Here is a 17,842-nt window from a genome sequence, read left to right as displayed (position 1 = left end):
GATCAAAGTCGTACAAAGGATTGGAAAAAACAACAGCACTGGGGCAACTAAGTGGACCATTTTACGATGTGGGTGACAGGATCTGACCAAAAGATGTTTATAACGAAATAGCATTCTGGAAAATATGACCTCATATTGTGGGCCAAATAAATCATCAGACCGTAACCTGCGATTATTTATAACAGATCGGCGGCCAACACCTTTGATCAAACCCCTCTCATAGCGATGGGCCAGAGCTTGATTCCAGAGGGGCGTTGTTTATGAAGAAATAGCATTCAGGAAAAATCAACTCAGATCACGCGCCAAATCACCCACCCGAATATTTTACTCCTGAAAAAGAAAACAAATCAATTTGTGGCGGAGTTGGGAATGGAACCCTCATGACATTTAGGTCTAGAAACAAATGTGACGTGTCATGTCAAAAGGAGACACTTTTGGGCAGGATCCTAAATGGAGAAATAGCCAAAAATATGCCCGGGGGGATTTTTTTCACATTGGTGATGTTATTAATGTTAAAAATATTGTCTGATATTGTCGGAATATAACTGGCATCTTGTGTTTTTGAGACATTTTTCAAGGTAATTCCTACTCTCAACATTGTCAATAATATTTTTAAAGGCCGATATCGCAATTTCAAATTTTACAATACTATAACTTACGAATTCAATATCTTCGCTTTGGAATGTCCGATTACATTGGTGAAAACGGCGTTTGTTGAGCAAAATATCTCTATATTTAAGATATGAAAAAACCTCAAAATTGATAACCTGCCCAAAAGTATCTCCTTTTGACATGACACGTCACAAATAATATATCCATCTATTCCACAAAAAGAATAACTATTTGGTTATAGACCTGCAGAAAAGATGATTTTTTCTCTATTTGACACTGAAAATTGATTATATTATCAAAAGTATTAAAGATGGTTGACCTGAACGACAACAGCCTCATCTCCCCACTTTTTAATATCAAAATACAGATTTTGGCATCAGAAGAAAGCTCATATTTTCTCATAATCCCAGGCCTGATATATATTCTGTTTAGATGTTATGAACGAAAATGTGATAGCCTCATCCCCAAATGTGGTATACCACACATACCGTTCTATGGGGCATTGTGAAACATGTTTTTTCTTCTAATATCAAAGCCGCTTGTATTTACCTCACAATTTGGCGATAGGATTATTTTGGTACAGGCTTTAATGCGACGTACAAAAGACAATATGAAAACTTGACCACTTACCTTTAACTGATCTACTAATTGTTGTGTATAATTTTTTTTATCTAACTGTAGATAATTGCATTGTTATGAATACCCTTAACAGAGAAACGTGCTGGAAAACGCAAGAGACCACCTTACTGAACCTGGGCAAATAACAGTGCAAGCCCGCTGCATAAAGCACCTAACAAATCTAGTGAGCCCAACATATAGTGTACATATTTCAAAAACCTGTTGTTGTCGCGACCTCAGTAGTTGGCACAGCAGTGGATGGCTCGATTGTGGTAACATAGGGAGTAATAGATACCCGTACGTTATAAAGTTGTCCACTGGTTAGTCCTTCCAACAATGCCACTCTTTCATTTGCCGCGGCATATATGACACTCCATGTATCAGATTCTGATATTTTATATTTAATTTGAAAGCTATCTACTGGAAAATCAGGAGGCCAGATCCATTGCACTGGCAGGATTGTATTGTACGCTTCTAACCATTCGTCATATATTATATTTGGATCTGAGTAAGAAATAAAAGAGCAAATAAAATGTCACCTCGAGATTTGGACGCTGCCACCACACTAACGTCATATTTTGTTAAACTTAAAGGCATTAGGCCAAAAACTGTTGTTGATCTGAATTATTGTTGCACGTAAGTTGCATTGGCGGCTAATGCGTGGTGGGGGGTTGACTTGCCCTATCTCAATTTGACGTTCCCAAATAATCAGATTTTTAATATGCTCATCCCCTGAATGTGCTCATCCCCTGAATTAGCTACGTTGTGTTAGTTGTCCAACCATCCGACCCTTGTTCCCTATGCCGGATGTTAAAACCCGAGATATTGACCATGTTGACGGCTTCATTTCCGGTTGCCATAGGGAAATATCTGACGGGATTTTGTTGTATCAGCCCCAAGAAATAATAAATGTAAGGTGATTTCAAAGGTTTTAATTACGTAACAACCCGTTTGCATCTGTACCTTGTTCGGGAACGTGATATCTGATTTGCGTCACAATGGTTCATTATGTAAAAAAAGAGACCGTTTTAAACAGTGTTAAAAGTTGCATCTGAATCCATAGGAGTCAGCTCTCAAACAATACAGTAGGCCAGGTCTATTCATGTGTTTGTTAAGGGATGGGGTATGGACATTTGGACAGTATTTATTGTGGGATATTAGAGCACATCAGACATATCGAATTGCATTCTGAATACGAAGAATGTCCTTTTGATATCAAATAATTTTGATTTTTTGAAATTCGCAATGTAATACACATTTTATGGCAAATGATTAAAAATTGATATTTTTGATATTTAATAGTACTCGAAGTAAACTTTATAAATCTGAAGATTTATGCTTAAAGTGTATGTAGGTGGGATGAAAAGCCTATAACATACACTAAAACACCAAAGTGCGAATATTTCCAAACATCTAAATTAGCTAAAAATTTAGGACATGTTACAAAACTATTATTTTCTAGAATTTTAGAAGAGTACTTTTAATATTGGCCGGTTATTTTTCACACAGCGACGTTAACTAGGCAATTACCCATACTTCTAACATACACTATTTGTAGAGGTTACGCGTCAATGGTAAGAGCACTGTGTATTGTCTATAGGAAAACGGACAGTAACTGCAGTATGCTGCGCATCCCCCGTGGAAAAAGGATCGGATTTCCGCCATCCAACGTCGTTTTGGAAATAAGGGGTAAATGTTCCACTGTTTTGACATTAATGCTCTGTTTTTGGAACTCAACGCTCATCACCATTTAGGCCTAGGGTCATAAATGGACCTTCATTTAACATTCCCAAATTTTTTACAGATTCCGACCCAGAGCGTGCTCAAATGCTCGCCTCGAATATGATTTTGATATCATACACCACAAGTCCTTCTGACTTTGTATATCGTCCGTTTTCGGCGAATAACAACGAGACTCCAGCTTTACGGTGGTAGTATAAAGGTCTAAAAATACCAAAATGGACGAAGCTAGCTACGTGGCGCAATTGGTTAGCGCGCTATGATTTCATGCGTGAGGTACCCGGTTCGATTTGCTGCCTACCAAACCTAATACCCTTGAACATAGGCGCCATGGCTACAGAGCTATGTGCTCTGTAGCCAGGCGCACCTGTACGCCCTAATAACCCCAAACCAAGTCATGTAGTCACGACAGGCCCAAAAACCATTGCACAACTGGATCAGAAAAGCGATTATCCAAATATTATATTTAACACACACACATCCCATCCCACCCATCCCTCCACACACACCCTTTAGACGCTTTTCGTGTCTTTTTTGCTTTTCGTGTCTCTTTTTACTTTCTTATCCATTGCTTCATCGGAAAAGCGATTATCGAAAAATTATGTTAAACACACACATCCCACTCCATCCCCCACACACATCCCTTTAAATCCTGTAAACTCCTGTAAAAACCCTGATCATAAGAGCCGTCAAAGATATGCTAGTACTAGTTTCGTAGGTATACTTTAAAACTATACTTTAATTGTTTTACTTTCTGCATATTTTGGTGAAAGAAAATGATTGAAAATACAGCATGTGCTACGTAATAAGCTGAGATGATAGGGAGACATCACAGCCCGTTCTGTTCGATTTATTACTTCTAATAATTTGCTAATGCAGAAGATACACATAATACAAAGGTGTCTTCTTAGATCATCCTATATCCTTGACCAGAAAATAACATGAAAAATAGCAAAGTCTTAATAATTATACCTGGCGTTGTTAATGCAGAAGTCAAGCCGTCAGTCACTTCTCGTGTAGTTGGTGCAGCTGCACTGGTAGCCGTGACAGATTCAGGCTGGGTTGATTCAGCAGGACTGAGAAGTGTGGTAGATTCAGGCTGTGTTACCTCTTCTCCTTTAGTTGGTCTAGCAGGACTAACTGGAGTGGCGGATACAGGCTGGGTTACCTCTTCTCCTGCAGTTGATTCAGCAGGACTAACAGGAGTTGTGGATTCTTCTCCTGTAGTTGATTCATCAGGACTAACAGGATTGGTAGATTCAGGCGGTGTTGTCACTCCTACTGTAGTTAATTCAGAATGACTGTCAGTAATGGTAGATTCAGGCTGTGGTGTCTTACCTCCTGTAGTTAAATCAGCAGGACCAACAGGAGTCATAGATTCAGGCTGTGATGTGTTTTGTCCTGTGGTTAATTCAGCAGGACTGACAGAAGTGGTAGATTCAGGCTGTGCTGTGTTTTGTCCTGTGGTTAATTCAGCAGGACTAACAGTAACAGGAGTGGTAGATTCAGGCTGTGTTGTCTCTCCTCCTGTGGTTATTTCAACAGGACTGACAGAAGTGGTAGATTCAGGCTGTGTTGTCTCTCCTCCTGTGGTTAATTCAACAGGACTGACAGAAGTGGTAGATTCAGGTTGTGCTGTCTCTCCTCCTGTAGTTAATTCAGCAGTACTAACAGTAACAGGAGTGGTAGATTCAGGCTGTGTTGTCTCTCCTCCTGTGGTTATTTCAACAGGACTGACAGAAGTGGTAGATTCAGGCTGTGTTGTCTCTCCTCCTGTGGTTAATTCAACAGGACTGACAAAAGTGGTAGATTCAGGTTGTGCTGTCTCTCCTCCTGTAGTTAATTCAGCAGTACTAACAGTAACAGGAGTGGTAGATTCAGGCTGTGTTGTCTCTCCTCCTGTGGTTATTTCAACAGGACTGACAGAAGTGGTAGATTCAGGCTGTGTTGTCTCTCCTCCTGTGGTTAATTCAGCAGGACTGGCAGAAGTGGTAGATTCAGGCGTTGCTGTCTCTCCTCCTGTAGTTAATTCAGCAGTACTAACAGTAACAGGAGTGGTAGATTCAGGCTGTGTTGTCTCTCCTCCTGTGGTTATTTCAACAGGACTGGCAGAAGTGGTAGATTCAGGTTGTGCTGTCTCTCCTCCTGTAGTTAATTCAGCAGTACTAACAGTAACAGGAGTGGTAGATTCAGGCTGTGTTGTCTCTCCTCCTGTGGTTATTTCAACAGGACTGACAGAAGTGGTAGATTCAGGCTGTGCTGTGTTTTGTCCTGTGGTTAATTCAGCAGGACTGGCAGAAGTGGTAGATTCAGGCTGTGTTGTCACTCCTACTGTAGTTAATTCAGAATGTCTGTCAGTAATGGTAGATTCAGGCTGTGGTGTCTTTCCTCCCGTAGTTAAATCAGCAGAACTAACCGGAGTGGTAGATTCAGGTGGTGTTGTCTTTTCTCCTGTAGTTAATTTAGTATTACTAACAGGATTGGTAGATTCAGGCTGTGTTGTCACTTCTACTGTAGTTAATTCAGAATGACTGTCAGTAATGGTAGATTCAGGCTGTGCTGTCTCTCCTCCTGTAGTTAAATCAGCATGACTAACAGGAGTCGTAGATTCAGGCTGTGCTGTGTTTTGTCCTGTGGTTAATTCAGCAGGACTGACAGAAGTGGTAGATTCAGGCGCTGGTGTCTTTCCTCCTGTAGTGAATTCAGCAGTACTAACAGAAGTGGTATATTTAAACTGGGTTACCTCTTCTCCAGTAGTTGATTCTACAGGACTAACAAGGGTAGTAAGATGTGGCAAAGTGGTCAGTGTTTCTGTTGTTGACCCAATGACTGTCATGAAAAATAAATATCGTCGGACGCATCACATACTGGTCTATCTCGAAAAACACGCATTTCGAGAAAATCACAATTGAAAATCTTCGTATTAAGTTAACCTTTCCATAATTTATTTAGACTATGGACTTTAATGAAAGTGGTTTTAAATTAAAGTATATACTTAACAGATTTATTTAAGTGGAATCTTGAATTATATTTACCTTTTCAATATTGCTTAAAACTACACTAAAGTTGTAGTTCTGTATGTGAAATAGTTAATTTCCTGATATCGTATTTAAAGTGCATTTCATACTGGTCTATCTTGGGGGCTCGATTTCGCGAACAATGACGTGATTTTTGACGCATCACATACTGGTCTATCTCGAGATAGACCAGTATGTAATGCACTTTCAATACGATATCGGGAAATTAACGATTTCACATACAGAACTACAACTTTAGTATAGTTTTAAGTAATATTACATACGTAAATATAAAAAAAGATTCCACTTAAATAAATCTGTTAAGTATATGCTTTAATTTAAAACCACTTTCATGAAAATCCATAGTCTAATTAAATTATAGAAAGGTAAACTTAATACGAAGATTTTCAATTGAGATTTTCTATAAATGCGTGTTTTTTCGAGATAGATCAGTATGTGAAAAACGTATTTTGAAAAAATCAGAGATAGTTTAAATTTAACATTTTATTACTAATTATCTAGGAAAAATTGAGGTCTGTAATTTGTTGTATTGGAAGAGCTTCGTAAAAAAGAACTATATACCAATTTTATCAAAAAAGTCAAAAAATCAAGATAGACCAGTATGTGATGCACCCGACGATATGATACACAAATAATTATATACAAAGTAGATACTCTTTTTGAAAGTTAATAATTACATAAGAATGCCATTTTGAACTTTTTAGAACGTATGACATGTACGACAAGAATTCTGTTTAGTTTATTGAAAGAACATAAAAGCGGTATGGCAAGTAGAGCCATCAAAGGCTTTTTCTGATATATATACTTCCTGCATATTTTTGGTTAAAGAAAATGATTGAAATTGTGCTACATACCGGGAGAAGGATTGGCAAGAGTTGTAAACTCTGTCATAGTGATCGGAGTTTCTGTTGTTGATTCATTTTCTGTCGATAATAACCAATACAAGGAAGACTATTCATTTGGAACTTGGTGAATGTTAATCTTAAACCTAGAAGAAATCAAAATCCATGTAGTAAGTGCCGAAAGTTTTTATTTTGAATATTCAGAAGATATAACATGGATTTGATTTTTTCCAGGTTATTGAAAGAACATAAAAGCGCTACAATCCAAGTTTATAATACTCTTTATCCCCCTTCCGCATACACAGACACAAGCATTATTATTCATTGCCGGAACCGTAGGCGAGGAGCGCACAAACATTTTAGAGCGCAGAAAGTGTGCGGAGTGCGTTATATTTTGATCGTGTGTGTAAAGAAGCACGCGCGCAAAAATTTTGCATTATATAACGAAAGATTGTACGCACATTTTGATTGTTAAATTAAAAGAATGCGCGAGCAACGCGCGGAAATATTGAGTCACCAGCCCTAAATAATTCTATAACCCCCTATTTTGGGTGTTAAAAAATTATAACTCCCCCTATATTTGTTCTAAAAATTCTATGACCCCGGTATATTCATGACCCCCCCCATTCCGAAGAAAATGACAGCCCCCTTAGTACTATTGTGCTACATACCGGGTGAGGGATTGGCAAGAGTTGTAAACTCTGTCATAGTGATCGGAGTTTCTGTTGTTGATTCATTTTCTGTCGATAAAAACCAATACAAGGTAGCTTGTATAAAGCTATTTACAAAGTTCTAAAACATCTCCAATATAAAATAGGTGATGTTGACATACCTCAATGACGTTTTGTGCTGTACCACAGCACTTTCTCAAATTGAATGACCAGCTTTGACCTTAGACGTCTGTTGCTTCCTGTTGGTAGCTGACGTAGTAACTGGTCATAGATTGCGGAAAGAAGTAGTTTCCACAATCTCTGTTGAGAGTATTAGCCTGCCCCCTCTTTCTTATCCAAATGTATTCCTTTATATGCCTTCTTTTTCGTTGGTTTCAATGTCTCTTATTTTGGCTTCGTCCCATCTGATCACGTGATTGTCTTCGGAAACATGATCCGTAAGAGCAGATTTCCTGGGGGCGCTTTCTACAGATGCTTTTGGGCAACCTAAACATGGAATTTCATAAACACAGTCCGCACAGTAGTTTTAACGACCCATTTATATTTTTGGGTAAACTAGATGGATTCTGAGCCTTTGATGTGGCTTGAAATTTGCTTGGTAACTACTTCCTTCCGCACATCTATGACCAGTTACTGACAGCGCCACCTACGTCAGCTACCAAGAGGAAGCAACAGACGTCTAAGGTCAAAGCTGGTCATTCAATTTGAGAAAGTACAAAACCACGTTTAGGCATCTATGCGTCTATTCCACGGTATTTGAAACGGTCATGATGCAGTCATGTCTACAGTAGAATTCACCACGACCTTCGCGGGACTTAAACCCCATTAAAAGCTATTAAACCAAGATGACACTCATTGGAAACAGCTCAACTATGTTGTTAAATCAGATCTCCTCTGGTTAAATCCACACTACACATGTTTCTGTTTTACCTGTGCGATTTGCAATGAGCTGGTATTATAATTTCAGTTGGGTGAACGATTATAAAGCAAACGAAAGGTAACAATACTGTGTTAACCTTTGTTTACGAAATGAGACAATAGTGCATATTGTTAAAAGCATTCTTGAAAATGCGAAAAATAATGGTTGTAGACTTAACACGGTTTGGAAATAATTTCTTCATAATTTTTGGTGTTATCTGTCGTTTACATATCCTTCCTAAAACACCAAAGTGCGAATATTTCCAAACAGCTAAATTAGCTAAAATTTAGGACATGTTACAAAACTATATTTTCTAGAATTTCAGAGAGAACTTTAAATATTGGCCGGAAAGCCATAGTATAACATTTGCTGAGGAGGACGCCCTCACTGATTTTTTAAAATTAATGTTTTACACGATTATATTGTACTTTATTAAACCAATATAGCCTGAAAAAATCAAGACTCTAGCTGCTGTAGTTTTGTCAAAATCCGAGATTTTGAATAAAACGCCGGAATCAGCGTTTTATTATTACGATGGAATTATTAGTCGAACGCATACACGATGTACATAACACACAGTACGTACACGGCGTGCGCGACGTTGATCTACACAACAAAAAGGGCCGTACCATAACATGACCGAAGGAGTGGTACGTATTGGCGACATATGCGCTGGTAGTAAATTCCAATTTTCTTTGCTCTGCCGTAGTTGTTCGGCTCAAAAATAAAAGGGGATATATCTGACAGTAAAAACTACCATTTTATGGCAAAGAAATGCTAATCTATTTTGTATGAAAATGTTATAATATGGCTTTAACTAGGCAATGCCAATATACCTATAACATACACTAAAACATCAAAGTGCGAATATTTCCAAACACCTAAATTAGCTAAAAATTTAGGACATATTACAAAACTATATTTTCTAGAATTTCAGAGAGTACTTTAAATATTAGCCGGTTATTTTTCACACAGTGACGTTAACTAGGTAATGCCCATATACCTATAACATACACTGTTTGTAGAGGTCACGCGTCAATGGTGAGAGTACTGTGTATCATGTATAGGAAAATGGACAGTAGCTGCAGTATGTACAAAACCGGAGAGATTTGTGGAATGAACTTAACTGGTTTAACCAATTGTAAGGTTTTCCTTACTTTTCCTCAAAATACTTACTTTTAGGAAAATCTGTAATATTGAATTCGGCTAATGTAGGTGGAGATTCTGTCCCGGTGTTTGCACAATTACAGGAGTATGTCCCAGGATATATATACCCGGTATAACCTGCAAGCATAAAACATACGGAATTTTGATATCAGTATAACAAAGTGGGTCAGCCATAACTTGTAAAACCCATATTCTGATACGTGGATCAACTCACAAAATCAATTTAACAAAAAAGCACAATATTGCTGTGATCAGATGTCCAAGATAAGTTTGAAAACCTAAAATTTACATCACCATAAGAACAAAAGATCTTCTTCCCGTTTAGAATCCATTTAGATCTCCGGTGCAGCCGGTCCCCGTGTGAGTGGTCGAGCTTTCGTCACATGTGTCTCTGACTTCATCAGAACTGAAGAAAAGCTCAAAAGCAAATGGTATGTCTCGACTTCATCAGAACCGGAGAAAAGTTGAAAAGCAATAAGGTATTAGCTTTTGTTTTTCAACTTTTATTCAATCCTGATGATGACAGGGACACATCTGACGAAAGCTTGACCACTCAAACAGGGACCGGCTGCACCGGTGCTGTGATAACCGACAACGTACTCTTAGAAATACTATAACGTATATTATTTCCCCTGCCTATGCAGGCTGGTTGTTCGATAATATCCCTATAGGTTTAATAGGTCTGGGCGATACATGGAAATAGGACGAGTAACTGTTTGTTTGCATGGCATCTAAAAAGACTGCATTAAAATCGCTGAAATTGATCAAGTTATATAGTCAAAAAAGTACTTTTTAGGGTTTGATGCTTCAAAATTGTATATTTTCTCTCATTATATGACATTTTTGTTGTAATAGTACCAAAATTCACACGCACGGCTTCGGTTTTTAGTAAAATATTCGCCCTACCATATTGTAACTTTCAGCTTCGAGGGCGCACTGCCATTTTAAGGTGTTTACGGTTCAGTGCGTTAAAACAAGAAAAGTCTCAGGTCAACCTATGTTGAGTTTTTGATCATTTGGCATCTAAATCATATAGTTTCACCTGATATTAGTGGAACTACACTGTGAGAGTTCTGAATATGAGAAAATTCCACCCGAAATTAGGCATTTTCCCATTGAAACCCGAGTAATACATACATAATTAGTGGTGCTGAATAATTGTTATTCTCAATGTCTAATTAATATATTCATAATGTGTATGTTTTTACCCTTGTTATTTAACATGTAATTCAGCCTCAATTCAAACAGTACCGTTACCATTCTAATCAATTATATTACTTTCTTACATGTTAAGGTTGTGTATGGAACAGTTGATGACACTTCCACAGTTGTAGATTCATCAGGACTGTCAGTACTGGTGGATTCAGGCTGGGTTGTCCCTTGTCCTGTAGTTAATTCATCAGAACTGAAAGTAGTGGTATACTCATGCTGTGTTGTCTCTTCTCCTGTTGTTGATTCATCAGAACTGACAGTAGTGGTAGATTCATGCTGTGTTGTCTCTTCTCCTGTAGTTGATTCATCAGAACTGACAGTAGTGGTAGTAGTGGTAGATTCATGCTGTGTAGTCTCTTCTCCTGTAGTTAATTCATAAGAACTGACAGTAGTGGTAGATTCATGCTGTGTAGTCTCTTCTCCTGTAGTTAATTCATCAAAACTGACAGTAGTGGCATATTCATGATGTGTTGTGGAATTAGTTAGACTGAGTGAAGTAGTAGACGTTGGTTGGGTTCCATTATCTTCAGTTGTTAATACGGGTTGGGTAGTTGGAGCACCTGTAAACGAGAAAAAGATAAAAGTGAACATCTGATATTTTACACTTTGAGGTTAAGGGCTTTTCGAATTAATGGTAATTTGACTTTCTTTCATTTGTTCCCCAAACCAATAAAAATCGCATGTTTGTACGACTTTCTAGGCAAACATAATGCCCGGCATTAATGTTGCCAGGGAGCCGAGTGGAGCATGTCATAATGCTGTCATAGGGAGAATGTTGGCCCGGAATGTTGGTAATTATTTTGATATTGTGTTATTGAATAGATGAAACATGACCTAGCTAGTCATTAGTACTAAAAAGAACAAGGTACGTATAAACGGATTGGCAGAGCGTGTAACAAAAGAAATATAAAGCGGAAGCAAAGCGTGTACCCAAATAACAACCAAACACCAACTCAGTATGACAAGGACTACCCTCGGTTTGCATAACCATGCTTATCATCAGACCAGCGATATGAAGTCGCCTCTATTGTCTTAGGCCCTGGGATCACAACCGAAATATTTCCCCTTAAATTACACCACATTTGCAAATAAGATAAAATAGAATAATCTAACAATGACGTCAAAAGTTCAAATTGCTATTAAAATGCAATTATGGCAGTTTGGCAGACATTTTGAGAATAGCGCACTCACCGTTTAACCCAGGGTCAACATTTTTGCAGACAACCTGATTTCAATTCCCATATGGGTGAGGCTTCCAATTATAGACTAACCAAAATTTTCTAGGAGGGGACAGTTTCCGGTTATGAGCCCAGGATCCTATCCTCAAACTAAAAAAGGCAATGTTTCCAAACATTTAATTCTATTTCTGAACATAGTTAACACAGTTCTTCCTAAGTCCTTTAAGTTACTATTCTCTTGTCCTTTCAAATCCTTTCAAATCCTTACTTGTCCTTTACCGATTTAAGATTACCATAAAATAATCACTGTACGTGTGTCAAATCATGTTAGTCAATTTATAACAAAACAGAAGTGCGCTGAATTCAAAAGGTCAATCATTCTCTTCCATAAGCATAAACGAAAAAAGATTTACCGAGGTCAATCAATCTCTTCCATAAGCATAAACGAGATTTACCGAGGTCAATCAATCTCTTTCATAAGCATAAACGACATTTACCGAGGTCAATCAATCTCTTTCATAAGCATAAACGAGATTTACCGAGGTCAATCAATCTCTTTCATAAGCATAAACGAGATTTACCGAGGTCAATCAATCTCTTTCATAAGCATAAACGAGATTTACCGAGGTCAATCAATCTCTTTCATAAGCATAAACGAGATTTACCGAGGTCAATCAATCTCTTTCATAAGCATAAATGAGATTTACCGAGGTCAATCAATCTCTTTCATAAGCATAAACGAGATTTACCGAAGTCAATCAATCTCTTTCATAAGCATAAACGAGATTTACCGAGGTCAATCAATCTCTTTCATAAGCATAAACGAGATTTACCGAGGTCAATAAATCTTTTTCATATGCATAAACGAGATTTACCGAGGTCAACCAATCTCTTTCATAAGCATAAACGAGATTTACCGAGGTCAATCAATCTCTTTCATAAGCATAAACGAGATTTACCGAGGTCAATCAATCTCTTTCATAAGCATAAACGAGATTTACCGAGGTCAATCAATCTCTTTCATAAGCATAAACGAGATTTACCGAGGTCAATCAATCTCTTTCATAAGCATAAACGAGATTTACCGAATTAAAGTAATCTACGGTGTCAGTATAAATATCATGATATGAATCACCGAATGGTAACCTGTTCTGCCAGAAATGTCCAAATTTTAATCCGAATCGCCGCATGTCAATCTCTAATCCAGGATTACCAAACTATTTTGATGTATTTCAAATTTGAAAGTAATTCCAATGACAGAAATACACAGAAACGAGTTGATATTAGCTGAATCTCACCTGATATTGCAACAATGCAAATCAATAGAACCCACATAAGGCTGAAATACTTCATTGTACAAGTAATTGCCATTTTGTATATGTTGAGTGTGAACAAGGTTCATTAGTCAAAGCCGAATGCATGATGTAGCAAAACTCTACCTATAAAGCATGCCCAACTGACCTGTCATGTGCAATGAACTGATTCAATTCTTTTTGGCTTATTCCTTTTATAGGTAGTACCTCAATAAACATATTACACAGCAAAAATTCGAAAAATGAAAATGAAAATAAAAATAAAAATAGAAATAAAAAAATAAAAAAATGACAAAAATAAATAAATAATAAAAATAAATAAATAAAATAAAAATAAAAATAAAAATAAAAATAAAAATAAAATAAAAATAAAAATAAAAATGAAATATAAAATAAAAATAAAAATTAAATGTAAAATAAAATAAACAAAATATAACAGATTCTTATTCAATGAGTGCGTCTTGTAAAGAATTCACGTAATTTGATTGGTTTTCTGGTGTATAATATCTCACAATAGTTGATAGTGATATTAGTCAGGACGTGCGCCGCCACGCAACGGCGGCACGCTTGTTGCTCCTCAATGATCGCGCGATAATGAGTTCGCGTAATACACGTGCGAGAACTAAGAACGCGATTCGGCGGCATAGATGTTCGTGATGGTTTCGTTCATTTAAAACAACGGGGATGTCCTCACAAAAGTAACTTTATTTTTTTCTGAAAAAGGGCAGTTTTTCTCGCAAAAATTACATTAAAACTGAATAAGAATGAGAATAAAGATAGGATTTTGTCTTTTGCCTATCAATATCGTGTCATAATGGATAGGCTGGCCAATATTTTTATCGTAGTGTACCGGCTGCGCCGGCATCCACTACTCAAAATATTGGCCAGCCCATCCATTATGACACGATATTGGATAGGCAAAAGACAAAATCCTATCATTTATTCTCTAAATGAAATGAAATGAAATGAAATGAAATGAAATGAAATGAAATGAAATGAAATGAAATTTAGAATAATAGACAATCATATTCAGAAAAGCCTTCACACACCCCAACATAAACCCACATCCACCGTCACTTCCAGCGGCACCCATTAAAACCCACTATCGGCATGTGAACATTGTACCGCGATATATATTTATATTAGCTTGACACTTCCTGCATATTAGCTTGACACCTCTTGCATATTGCAATAAGTGCTATCCCTGCATGCATTGCAGTGGATCTGAAGAGTAAACGTACAAAACTGAAAATAACTAAGACCACTCAGATATTGGGGAATGTGGATAGCTTCTGAAAAAAGCATTGAGCTTCTTTCTTAAACAATGTGAGTAATTTAATTAAACTTTGAACGTGAAGTATTTTGTATTGCTGCGGAACAAGCCACAGGGCTTCAAAGAAGTTGCTTATGTGGATTAACATACTTAAAAGTGGAGATTCAAAAGGCCAACCAAAAATAAGATGTGTTATGCGTGTTCTACTTTTCAACATGACCAAAATAATAACTATTTAATGTGATGGGACTATAATAAATATTCCAAACTGAGTATACACTTGGAATACAGGTAAATATAATACAATTTACAAATATATATCAGCAATGGGAACAAAGCACAAACATGTCTTTGTAATACTTACTAATAGCAATAATCCATACATAAAAGGCTTATTGAAAGTTATTGCGTCCAATTTGATTACAAAAACTACAATGTTTTGTTTTTATGGCCTTTCGCTGTCCGCACACTTTGGTTTTTAAGCTAAATAATGCGCGAGCGCGCAAAAATTTGAGTCACCAGCCCTTAATAATTCTATAATCCCCTATATTGGTTGTTAAAAATTATAACCCCTATTTTTGGTCTCAAAATTCCATGACCCCCCAGTATATTCATGACCCCCCCCCTTCCGAAGAAAATGACAGCCCCCTAGTCAATTCAGGGTTTTCCCTTCCAGAGGCACCAACAGTGCGCAAAACTGCTAAACAAATAATATACAACACAGTGTCATCGCCCCGATATCTTCATGGCAGAAATCGCCATAGTAGGTTGAATCCACAGCCACGCATGGCCATTTTGTCATAATGAGACGAGGGACATCCGAAAAAGGCTACTGATAATAGCCTGGTAACTGACCTCTCTGTGTGTGAGTGAGCATGTATACGCCATGAGGTCATCTGCTTTTAGACTGCCTCCACGAGTGAGTGCAGCTAGCCTACTAAGCTGCGCTATTATAGTTCGGCACATATAAAATCAGAATTTTGTCAGTTTTTGAGCTCAATACGCACGCTTCTTTCTCAATACGCAAGCTAACGACTATCATATCATTTCAACACATATGTTCAAGAGCAAGGAAAAAATATTGCTTCTTTAGAATAAATTTTTTTATTTATACCGTAAAACCCCGTCTACAAGCATATATAGTGTTTTTTTATGAAAGCTAAATTAATTCGAAGCAAGCGTAAATATACCAATACAATAGATTGGTCTTAAAATAATGCTTGTTTGTATATGCTTGGATCCGTAATTTATTTGCTCAAACTCCATAATGGCGCCTGGATAAATGTAGCTTTCATCAGAAGTACTCTATATGCTTGTAGACGGGGTTTTACGGTATTCATCATTTTCTACCCCGGTATCCAAAGATTTATCGTCTGAATATCAAATCGTGCACAGCACATTCACGTGTATCGATCCCGTGTATTCATTTTAGTGCCTCTGCTGTACAATGTAATTATTAACCAGGCGGTGTGTACCAGTTCTTCTACAACAATCTGTTAGCTAAATTTAACTTGAATGTTTATGAGAGTGAGCTTACTATAGACCTTTTTCCCTCTTTCCCATCATGCACTATTCCAGGGGGGGGTATGAGTGTCGCAAAATACATCATCTCCCCGGGGGAGTACAGAGTTATGTTCATTACATTCTGGAATACGGACATTTCGGCTGGTGCCTTCATCACAAAAAAGGAATCCCCGATCATCACGATAATGGCGCGCGATCACTAATACCTAACAAAAAAAAAAAACAACATTTCTATGCCTTATGGACATGGTGTCGTCACCAAAAAAAGTTTCCTGCTATTGAAACCTAACTTTGTATACATTTTATAGACATAATGGTGAAAAACTAATGACGGGACACGCAGTGATATTTTGTCGGCGTCCGTTTCACTTTTTTTCGGAGATGAAAATAAGACGTAAACAAACATCTCTTACACAGATGTTCTGCATCGCTCCGTAACTGCATCACTCGTGTATTCAATAATTGCATAATTAGTAACATCGATGGCCTTTACGATAATCCGCATATATGGAATCAGTATGCCCATATTAAGACAAAATAATTGCAAACACCATCGGATGCACACGATCTATGAGGTTGATGAACTACGTCATACCCCCTGTAATAGTGCATTGTGGGATAGAGGAAAAAAGGTCAATTGGCGAATCTAAAATCAATATTTACCCTGTGATTCGGAATCTCGGTTGCTACGTTGACAACAACTTGTCACTAACTGCGGACATTCCCTCATTTCAAATAATACGTTTTTGTTTTTGTTTTTTTTCCTTTTTTTTCAGAGGAAAAAAACATTTATTCAAGTTTAACTTTAAACAGAGGTAAACATTAAGCATACACATGATACACAATGATATTACATGATACACATGATGAAATATAATTTCATACACACAGAGAAGCTCTCACACAACGCTATGCAAGTACAGAACCTCACATTACGAGGTTCTGCCACTACACATAGCCATGCAAAAACCTCTCCGCGTGTATGAGGGTCTAAATCTTATTCTCTACAGAGTGAATTGAAAATACCCCATCTTTTATAAAATAAACCAATATTATTGTTACATATGTAAATATATTTTTCTAATTTATAATGATTTTGCAATTCTTTCTTGAAAATGTGGATCGAAGGGTTATTTTCTTTCATTTTCATTTTATATATATGAAATCTACATAAAACTAGAATCAAATCCAAAACAATATAGCTAGGACCAACGCCAAAAAGCAGATTATCTTTTTTCCAAGAGAGATTTATATTAACTTTGTTTTCGATCCACCTTTTCATCATCCCAAAATTTCCTAACCACATGACAATCACAAAACATATGAATCAAAGTTTCACTCTCCTCCAGACAGAAGGTACACATACTGGAATCTTTTATCCCAATTTTAAATAAAAATGCGTTTGTACCAAGGATTCTGTGAATTATTCTGAATTGAAACCACCTGAGTTTAGTACTTATTGTACATTTGAAGGGTGTATTAAAAATAACATTCCATCTTGAAGGATCAAATGTAGCTTCAAGCTTTTCTTCCCATTTTTGTACATATTTACGAACAATTGTTTTTCGAAACAAGAATATTGTATATTCTTCTGGAACCCTTTTTATCTTTAAAGAGAACATCAAAGTGAAATGGAATAGTGGGATAAACAAGGGTATCACCAGGTTTGTCAAAGAATTTTGGAAACGACTTTTTGATCGCCAATATTACACCACCGTATTCAACAAAATTTGTG

The 17,842-nt window shown here is 37.1% G+C and overlaps 1 protein-coding gene across 1 annotated transcript; it reads right to left on the bottom strand.

Annotated features, from left to right (window-relative positions):
* Positions 1-1,722: 1,722 nt before the first annotated feature.
* LOC140161900 (uncharacterized) lies at positions 1,723-13,394 on the bottom strand. Its single transcript, XM_072185195.1, has 7 exons — positions 13,296-13,394; positions 10,894-11,379; positions 9,617-9,724; positions 7,522-7,590; positions 6,863-6,931; positions 4,079-5,799; positions 1,723-1,734 (listed from the first exon to the last, which is right to left on the bottom strand). Exons 1-7 carry the CDS (start codon positions 13,366-13,368, stop codon positions 1,723-1,725), a joined length of 2,538 nt encoding a protein of 845 aa, XP_072041296.1. The 5' UTR covers positions 13,369-13,394.
* Positions 13,395-17,842: the final 4,448 nt, after the last annotated feature.

The sequence above is a fragment of the Amphiura filiformis genome, chromosome 10 (assembly GCF_039555335.1).
Source record: "Amphiura filiformis chromosome 10, Afil_fr2py, whole genome shotgun sequence".
Classification (NCBI taxonomy): Eukaryota; Metazoa; Echinodermata; class Ophiuroidea; order Amphilepidida; family Amphiuridae; genus Amphiura; species Amphiura filiformis.
Note: the sequence above shows the minus strand (reverse complement) of the source record. Positions and strands in the feature narration are given on the sequence as shown.